The sequence below is a fragment of the Hirundo rustica genome, chromosome 14, assembly GCF_015227805.2.
Source record: "Hirundo rustica isolate bHirRus1 chromosome 14, bHirRus1.pri.v3, whole genome shotgun sequence".
Lineage (NCBI taxonomy): Eukaryota > Metazoa > Chordata > Aves > Passeriformes > Hirundinidae > Hirundo > Hirundo rustica.
Window position 1 is genome coordinate 6,005,548 of NC_053463.1, and position 10,217 is coordinate 6,015,764.

The window sequence follows — 10,217 nt, forward strand, 5'->3', positions numbered from 1 at the left end:
ATATGGAATAATATGCTGTACAAAAATATTCCCAAAACAAGCCTCTCTAAGAATAAAGGATCAAATTCCAGCGCACTTGGGAAATGAGAAAATATTTTGATATCAATAAGAATTGCAATTAAAATCTTTAGTCAGATCTCAGGAGAAAAACAATTGCAGTGTTTAAAAAAAAGCTGAAAGATTATAATTCCACAGAAATGGCTACAGAAACCATTTGGCTTCCTACTGATCAAACTCTGTCTCCAAGTACTTGCTGCCATAGACAGCAGAAAATAAAAATCAGCAGAGATTCAAAAAGCAAAATCATGCCAGAGTCTTTTGTGTTGTTTGGTTTTGCTCGTTGCTCATAACCGGGTGTAGCACCATTATCATTTTGTAAAAGCTTTTTGGACTGAGTTTTGGGGGTGTTTCTGGTCTGCCTTCCCACCCTCTGACATAAAAAAACAACCTGCAGTTGGTTTTGTACCCTGTTGTTTCAGATCCCACTTTTGTGACTCTGTGAGTGCATCAGCCACGGGAGCTGATGCAAGTGGCTGGGATCTCTTTTCGCACTCTATAATCTAACGCACTTAGCGAGCCAATGACTATGTGGGAAAGGAGGGGCTTTCAGGCTGAGGGGCTCCGTGCAGGGGAACAGCTGTTGAGCAGCAAAACCTCACCCAGAGCGAGGCAAACACTCTCATTCGCATCCTCAGTGGCTCTGTGCATCCAGGGCTGGCACGGCAGCCACGTCCCTCCTCCTCTCTCTGCAAAAAGTGAGCAAACTTGCTCAGAGAATCAGAAGGGACAACGAACCTCAGCAGCGAAACATTTCAGCAGATCCAGCAATGGCCTGGGTCAGTAATTTCTCCTGGTTGAACCACCTTGTTCTGCGTGAAGAACGCCTCAGGGGGTACTTAAACAGCACTGAGGATTATTTAACCTTCCTATGTGGGCCCAGGCGGAGCCACCTGTTCCTGCCCATGGCTTTGGTGTACTCCGTGATCTTCCTTGTCGGGGTGGTGGGCAACTTCTTGGTTTGCCTCGTCATCCTCAAGCACCGCAGCATGAAGACCCCGACCAACTACTACCTGTTCAGCCTGGCGGTCTCAGACCTGCTGGTGCTGCTTTTCGGCATGCCCCTGGAGGTCTACGAGATGTGGAGCAACTACCCCTTCCTGCTGGGGCCCGCGGGCTGCTACCTGAAGACGGCACTCTTCGAGACGGTGTGCTTGGCCTCCGTGCTGAGCGTGACCACGCTGAGCGTGGAGCGCTACATCGCCATCCGGCACCCCTTCCGCGCCAAGCTGGACAGCACCCGCCGCCGCGCCCTCAGGACCATCCTGGCTCTCTGGCTGCTCTCCGTGCTCTTCGCCCTGCCCAACACGGGCACGCACGGCATCGCCCTGCAGCATTTCCCCAACGGCACCCTGGTGCCCGGCTCCGCCACCTGCACCGTGGTCATGCCCCTGTGGATCTACAACTGGATTGTCCAGATCACTTCTTTGCTCTTCTATGTGCTGCCCATGGGGGTGATAAGTGTGCTGTACTATCTGATGGGGCTAAGAGTAAGTCCTGCTCCGACTGTGCTCAGTGTTTCCTTGGCTCATTCTTGTGTGCTTGTGTGTATATGTGGCTTTTGAGTGAGTTCTGCACCTTTTTGTTGCCCGTGTTTTCCCCCCCAAAACAGCAGAAGTGTTTCTCGAACCTCTGAAAATAGTAGATCCGACTTCCTCTCTGGTGCAACCCTGTTCTGAAATTAATATAGCTGTGTTGGGAAATAATTTACCCCAATCTTCTTATAAAAACTTACTATCACTGCTGCTCACATCTGAGTGTTAATGAAACACCCACCCAAGTCTATAGATTGATTCCTGCCTCTCAGAGATTTACACCTTTGCAGTAGAAACTAGAAAGAAATGGACCAAAAGGAAAATGTGAAAAGAATAAAAAGAAGATGGCTAGTGATCAAACCTTGTGTACTATTTGTTTTCCCTTTTCTTGTGATTGTAGAATTTCCATTGCATTACTTTCTTCTTTTCCTTCCCTGGAGCCAGTGGTAATATTCACATGTTAAAACTCACAGAGCTCATAAACTGAAATGTTACCTTATTGCTGCAGCTAGCTAATTCAACAATCATTTTTTATATAACTACAGCCATGTCTCACCAGGCTACCTTAAAGCTTATAATCATTCTCTCTTCAGAAAACTGAGACTACTTTTGACAAGTCTCCATCATGTAAATGTGTGGATAAAACAATCAGGATCACAGTTATAAAACCACAGAGCACAACACTGAAATGCACTGCTAATCACAGTGACTTGATGACTGCTTTTTTCTCATAATTTGCAGACATTTAGAAAATATAAATCCCATTTTCTCACACTGAATGTAACTTAAAGTTTACAAAGATGTGTTTGATCCCATAGCAAGAAAGGGAGATTAATGTACTTATTAAATAATATGCAAAAAACGCTACAAAATCTCTGCTGGAGTATATATTATTTTGTTGTGCTGGCTGATATTTACTCTTACCTGAAATTATACAGAAGCAAATTTTACTTCCCCAGGAAAAAACCATGGATAATCTGCCAGAAATCCATAGCACAGAGCAGATCTTCGAGGCAGTGAATGGGTTAAACTATCCCAGATCTCTGGAGGATTTTGAGGGGTCTTGACATAGTTTCAATAAATATTTTGCAAAATAAGACCTGAAGTGATTGAAAAGTGATGAAAATAGGGTTGTTACAAAAATTAAAAAAAAATCCCTGAATTTATAGAAGGAAGACTTGAGGGTAGGTTGCAATAATTTTATTTGCAGCAGCAGATATTCCTATACCCCATCCCAAAGGAGAGGCTCAGTTCCAGATGAGAGCTGAGACCCCAGGACTTCTGAAAATCCATACATTTGTTCAGGCTGTCTTTCCTAAAGACAGTAATGTTCACTGTTTGCGCCTCTGTTTTTCTATATATCCAGCTCAGACTTCCAAATTTTAACAGGATCCATCCTGACTAGATCTGCATTATCTCCAATCTGCTCTGGGCAAGATGATTTCATTTCTTCAACAGAAGAGATAGGAGAATGATGCATGTATATATAATTTTCCAAGAGGAGACACTTTTTATCTACTCACAGAGGAGGAAATCTGTGAGGCTTTAGCAACACCCTGCAGTTTCCTGAGTGCCATGTATCACTCACAGAATGTAGTGGAAAAGCTCAGGGTTGATCCAAAGGTTGTACAACAACTTGAATTCTGCAAACAGAGACGTAACCTTTTCGTACCCAGGCTTTGTAGAAAGGACATTTCCTCACCTGTTTCTCCCTCAAGCTCTGCCAGTGCTGGACAGTCTCAGGATGCAATGCAGGTGGGGACAGGTGACCTGCCAAGCAGCCGTGAGAAGGCAGCAAACATGGGTCATAAGGTACCTGAGTTAATTTATAATTTAATTCCTTGAAAAATGTAAAAATACATTAGTCTTTTTCACTGGGAAATACTTGATTACCTCATTATCTACTTGTATAATTTTAAAGCTTGGCGGTTTAATATTGCCATGTTATGGTCAATTGATTGTTCCAGTGTAAAGAGGAGGACGCTGATCATCGCATTGTAAACTCATTAGGCTTGATGGTGGAGGCTTCCTGCTGCCTCTTTCATGGGGTTCCCATCACAGATACCTTTAGGAAAAATCCCCAAATCATCCAGGCTCTCCAAACCCAGTTCAGCTCTTGAGCTACTGATTGCAACCCACAGCCAAAGAGCTGGGAGAGGAGAGGGACAAGATGAGAACATCGGGCAGTAGCTGCTCCTGGAAGTTCATCCCTGGGGCACTGATTGAAATGGGGTTGCTTGGGAAGAGGTCTGCACTGCATCAGGACTTGGTGCAAGGTCCCTGCCCCTTTTTTTCAAACTGATTCCTAAAAGGACACAGGCATAGGTGCTGATCACTGCTTGCCTAAAATTCATACTCTATTTAACAAGGGTTTCTGATGACATAGGCTGGGTGATTCTTCTCCAAAGATTCCAACTCTTCTCTTAGTGTCTCATCCCCTCAGTAACTGGCACTAATCATCATCATCATTATCATCATCATCATTTGGACATAGTGGCAATTTTACTTTAGCTGTCTTTGAAGCAAGTAAACTTATTCTTGGCAATGCACACCCGGTTCAGATTTTATCATCGAAATCTATTTCTGTCCCCAAACACCCAGCTTTTAAATGCCCAGAATCATCTGTGGATGGTGAATACCTTTGGCTAATTTCTGCAGAGCCCAGCACACCTCTTCTAGAGTCAGTTCCCATTCCATGGGGGTCGTTCAGCAGTCCTTGTCCCAGAGGCTGGTTCTCCTTTCCGTGGGGGCACGCCAAGGCTGCAGCTCAGCAGCAACGGCTTCAGCCAAACCTCCAAAACAGGCAGGACTGTAATCTTTAGCAGAAGCCTTGTGGGGTTTAAATGCCAATTTTTCTATCAGCTGGAGAGAGTCTTTGATCACCGCTAGTGTCAAGCAGGCCAAGGAGTTTACAGAAAACAGTTCTGCTTCTGCAGATTACAGAAAACAGTCCTTCTTTTGTTGAGTGGCCTCACTGTGTTTGTCTGGGGACAGGTGAGACCCTAATTTCACTCAGCCTTTTGATTTCTGGGGTGAAATGCTGTAGCTAATAACGATCTGTGGGGAAAATCCAATTTTCAGCTTCTTGCTCCAGTCACTTTTAATTCTCTTGCAGTGAAAAGGGTAACATTCATCCCAAACCCACACAGCCTCATACATCACAGTGATGTAAAAGCAACCAGTGTCTTAGCTGGGGTTCTACCCCTCTCAAACCATTGGCATTAACCCAAGTTACAACCTTTGCCACAGACTCATTTATTCATTTTTTCCCTCCCTGTTTGTAATTTTCATTTTTTTGTTAAACTGCAGCTGCTGAGTTTTTACCTGTTACACCTTCATCATGAGGCCGAAGAGGAGCCTTACAGCACCATCAAAATGAGAGGAGGATGGGGAAAAATAAAGATACATGTGTCTCTGGTTTATTACAGCATCAGCATACTGTACTCTCTGAGGCTTTGGAATATGCCTGGAATTGATTACTGTTGAGACTGAAAACCACTGAAGGGAATGCAAGGGTTTTAATAAATCTGATCATTTATCAGTAGATGTGTTACAAATCAACTGAGTCTTTTCCTTAAGCAACTGTGGTTATGACTAAAAGTTACAAGGGGACTAATGTAAAATATGAGAGGCTGAATTGCACTATAATTGACTATAATTCCATTTACATGTTTTTTTTTTCTTTTATAAATAGAATAAAGAGAACATTGAAAGAAGGGCTCATTTCATCATCCTAACAGAAAATTATCATTAATCAGAAATCAAAATGTCACAGAGTGAAAGGCAAAAGCAAATGGCGCAACTAGCATGTCTTCACGAGGTTTTGCAAATCGAGAGTGATTTCTGTCTTTTCCCTCATTCCTGATGTCTCCTCATGTACAATTAAGTTTTGGTTCCAGTTTCTCTATTTGAAAACAGACAAAGCTGTTGGCTAATCAGGAGCTCCCACTGCAGGAAGCTGGGACCAGATTTGGATTTTCCAGATATTATTTCCTTGGTGTTCAAATCCATTGTCCTTTTTATGTAAACCTGAACCTTTCATCACCAAAGCACCAATCTTCTCATCATAAACATGTTGCTGACAGATTCCAGGGACAATCAGATTATTGCTCTTTATGCCCATTTTTCTTGAAGTCCAGGAAAAACTACTGGAGAAAAACCTCTCCTTGTCATGCCTGGGCAGTGTGTGGCTAAATCTGTGTGTATCATGCACCCTGCCCATCTGCAAGGCAGAATTTCTGGGGTTTGTTCATTAGATGGGTTTAATATCAGCTACACCCAACACTCAGGACATGAAACAAACTCCCTTGAATTCTACAGGATTTTTTCCAACGATTACAGCTGTGTTGTGCTGAGGCCTCTCTGGGTATTTTTTGGATCATTGGTTTGTGTGTAATTGTGGGGAACACTTTTAGGAAAATAAACAAATGAACAATATTTCGCTAGAAAATTGCGCCTAGCAAAATACTGTTGAAATGGAACATAAACTGTGAACTAAATATTGACTCGTTGAGAAAAGGTAAGTGGGGAAGTGAAATACAAATTTGCTGTAAATATACAGGTTCAGATGCATAAAATCTGCAGATGTTTTGAACCTTCCATGTTTTTCTAAAAAAAAAAATTAAATGCAGATTTTTTTTTTTTTTTTTTTTTTTAAATAGTGAGTCCCAAGTGGCCCCAAATTTTGCTTTCTCAAACTACAGTCTGTGTCTGGTGGGGATGTGGTCTCTTGTCTAAGCTGTCCTTTAATTTCCCTCCTTTTGCCAGTTGAAAGGAGATGAATCTTTGGAAGTGGAGGAAATGGCTGTGAATGTTCAGAGGCCATCCAGGAAATCAGTCACCAAGATGTTGTGTAAGTAGTGAGTCCTTTTGTGTTTTATTTACCATGAGCAGGAGTTTGACCAGATCCTGCAGGGTAAATGATGGTTCATCGTTCATGGCGTTGAAGCTTCATTGAGTACAAGAGTTATGAGTAGCTGTCATATTTAAAAAGGGGCTTATTTCTGTTTCATCTGGACTTGCAGGAGTGAAGCGTCAGGGGTGACTACCAAAAGTCTCAGAAAGCAAATTTTCCTCCCCAGCACAAGAGGATATTGAGCAAAACTTCATGGCAGATGCTTGCATGGCAATTCTCCATCATCCTTCACTCTAAACTAGCTCTTGCAGCCTTCCAGGGAGGATCCCCATTTTTTTTCTTAAGAGTGCAAATAGTCTTGTACATTTTTACAGAATTCACATCTGTTTTGCATTACACCAAACTGTGCTTTGGAGCCAGCCTGGTTTTCTGAGCCTGGGTTTGGCCTCCATACGTACCCCAACATTGCCAGGCTGTTTCCTGCTCTCTTTGAATGTCACTCTGTGTGCATGCATTGGGTTGTCCAATACAAAAATTAGTGGAAAGATTTTTCTTTTAGTTGGTAATGGTAAGATGGATAAGATGGCAAATATTTTAAATCATGAATATAATTTATATATTAAGTCTCCCATCCAGCTTCATGAGCTCTCTGCCCTGTGCAGGCTGGTGAACCATGTCCTCCCATTTCTGACCTGTTTTTCTTCTCCCCTTTCTCCATGCCAGTTGTCCTCGTGATAGTTTTTGCCATCTGCTGGGCTCCATTCCATATAGACCGACTTTTCTTCAGCTTTGTTGTGGAATGGACTGAGCCTTTGGCCAATACCTTCAACTTAATTCATGTGGTGTCAGGTAAAGCCTTCTTCTTCCACTTGCACAGGCACTGGCCAAAAAAAAAAAAAAAAATTGTGAGTGGTTTTACTTGGAATGTGTGGTAATTTATTTTGTAGGGGACATGAGACTTGTGGGGAAAATCCTCTTGAGGTTTGGTGAGCAGTGATGAGAATGGTGCCTGAATAAAAACGGCAGGCAGTTTTCTGCAGCTTTCAAGATCTGGACATGTTATCAAATTCAGTGTCTGAATATTCACAAAGAATAAAATTAAAAAAAAATAAGGATATCATGCATCATTACTAGATGATTTTCATCTTTGGGAATGCTCAGAAGTAGACTGCTGTAATTCAGCTGTTTTTCAGAAGCACACAGGAGCAGGCAGCCTCTTCCAGAGGCTCTCTGGGGCAAATAAGGAACCTTACCAAATGCAGGAGCCTTACATACTGCTCAGCACTGGGTGATAAAACCAAATCTTTATGGCCTCGCCAACCATAAAATGAAGGGCTTTTCAAAGAGGGATCTTATTTTGTCTGCCATGGGAAAACACTAATTGTGGCCATTAGGCAGCTCAGACAAATCCAATCTTGTGCCATTGTCCTGGTGAGTTGTAGGAAATTAGCTTCCCCTGGCTGGAAATTATCCTCTGGCAGCTTTGATGGGGCACCAGCTGTGCAAATCCTGCTGTGGGGATGAGGGCAGTGCTGGAGGCAGGTCAGGGTAGCTCAAGAGAGAGCTGGTTCCTGAACAGCTGGAGAGGCTGAGCTCCAATTCACATTCTCTCCCTCTTTCCTTTCAGTGCAGTGAAAGCTGAGCTAACTTTCATGAGACATCCCTCTGCCTGTGCCAGGAAGGCAGCAGAGCTCCACTGCTGCTGCCTCTACCCTTGCATCCGAGCTTGGTGGAGCTGTACAGGCAATAAAGAGACTTTCCTCTTCTGAGATGATTTAACACATAAATTAATGTCTTTCTCTTCTTCCCACCCTTGTTCTCCCAGGTGTTTTCTTCTACCTGAGCTCTGCTACAAACCCCATCATTTACAACCTGTTCTCCCAGCGCTTCAGGATGGCTTTCCTCAGTGTGATTTCTCCTTGCTGCAAGCATTGCACCCCTAAACATCCCAAGTGCAAGATTTCATCCCAGAAGAGCATGTTTGTGATTAAGGATCACAATCTCATGGACTCTGCTGAAAACACGAGTGTCCCTGGCACACACAGGACATCTGTCAGCAGCTCTCAGCTCTCCACGGGGCTGTGACTGTCTGTGATGTGACCCAGGTGAAAGAGATGGTTAAGAAAATCACTTGAAGAAACTAAAGCAGAAGAAAACTTGCTAAAAGACTGATTTCAGCAAGAATTGCTCAGGAGGTGTCCAACTGAATGAACGAAGGAGGAGACTGTATTTAGGGTGTGTTAGGGAAGCACTGTGTTACCCCCCAGCTAATGGGAGGGCTGGAAATCTGAGTTTGCTCACTGCAAGCTGTGCCAGAAAAGAGCTGCTTTAAAAGGTGAGAGACATTCCCAGTGCTGCCAGCATGGGAGAGAGAATCAGCTCAGCCAGTCTTACCAAATAGCTTCTTGTGCAGCAAGCGAAACATCAGTTATTTCTTATTTTGAAACAGGACATCTTTCTGCAAAAGCCTTCTCTATCCACTTCTAGCTCTAGGTAAGCCAGTCCCACTTCCCTCTGCTACAGCCTTCCTGAGGCATGGCTGTTGCAAACCTCTCTGTCAGCGTTAGCAAACAGGCAAGAATGAGAGCAGCTCAGAGTTGGGCTGATAAACACCAGCCACCAGCAGCAGCTATTTCTGGGCCAGAAGAACCAGGGAGCCAGCAGTTGTAAAATAAATGTAAAGCAAACTTTTGTTTTCTGAGCTTCTTATCATTACTTCAACTTCAGATATTTCTGTGTTGCCTCCACCAGTGAAGCCCTGTGGTTGTGCTTCAGCAGACTTCTTTGTTCCTATACCAGGTGGATTGCAGAAGTCAGAGACCTACATGGATTAGCAATCACCAGGGAGGAGCCTGGACAGCACTCTCAACAGAGGGAACCAGGACAAACCTAATACAAGGGCAATAAAAAGGGGAGTTTTGCAGTGATACTGCATCTACTAAATTCCGTTTTTGCCACGAAGCACAATACAAGGTCTGAAAAACTTTTCTCCATCCCGGTAGTGGAAACAGATCCTGAAGGCAGTACAGTCACATCCAAGCTGACAAATTCCCGGCCTCTGCTGCCTGCAGGGACAGGACCCTATAGAATTTTGCCCAGGGAGTTCAGGGAGGGTCCATTATGTGATAAAGAATTTTGTAAGACCCCGTCTCACACATTTCAAAGCCTGTTCATTGTGTTTCAGGGAAATGCCTCCCGTGAGCATCCTGACTCAGGCTGGGTTTAGTCCCCGTGCTGGGCTCAGGCTTGGCACGCACTGCCACAGGGAGTCATCCCAGGAGTGTCACCAGGGGACTGGCAGTGACATACACAGCCAGAGAACACAGAGTTATCACAGCAAATAAGAACATGAGTCCCTGAAAGATGTACTGTGTGCATAAAGACATTTTCCATTCTGGTCACTGGGGATCCAGATGACATTTCCTGCCAAGGAGGAAGGATTGTACTCCTCGTTACCACGGTCTCCTTTGTTTGCCACAAAGTTTTCTGTTTGCTTCTCACTGTGGGACTCCGAGGTGGGAGCCTATGGCAGCTGGAGAATCCCCTTTTCCTGGTGCATAAGGGAATATTTTCAGACCCTTTTTACCACCTGCAGTCTTGGGAAACAAGACTTGGAGAGGGGAAGATCCACACACAAGGCCTGCAGAGAAAAAAGTCCATTCCTGCTCCCTCCAGACACAGCTGAGATGCTTTGCCACCCCCAAGTGGACACTTGCATTTTACCAGTGACATTTACATTTCTGAGCAGAAATTTTGCATTATTTTTCCCT

The 10,217-nt window shown here is 43.9% G+C and overlaps 1 protein-coding gene across 1 annotated transcript; it reads left to right on the forward strand.

Moving 5' to 3' along the window:
• Positions 1–827: 827 nt before the first annotated feature.
• On the forward strand, positions 828–8,532 carry NMUR2 (neuromedin U receptor 2). The gene is made up of 4 exons (XM_040078326.1): positions 828–1,547; positions 6,360–6,444; positions 7,171–7,296; positions 8,273–8,532. The coding sequence occupies exons 1-4, from the start codon at positions 828–830 to the stop codon at positions 8,530–8,532; spliced, it is 1,191 nt and encodes a 396-aa protein (XP_039934260.1).
• The last annotated feature ends 1,685 nt before the right edge of the window (positions 8,533–10,217 follow it).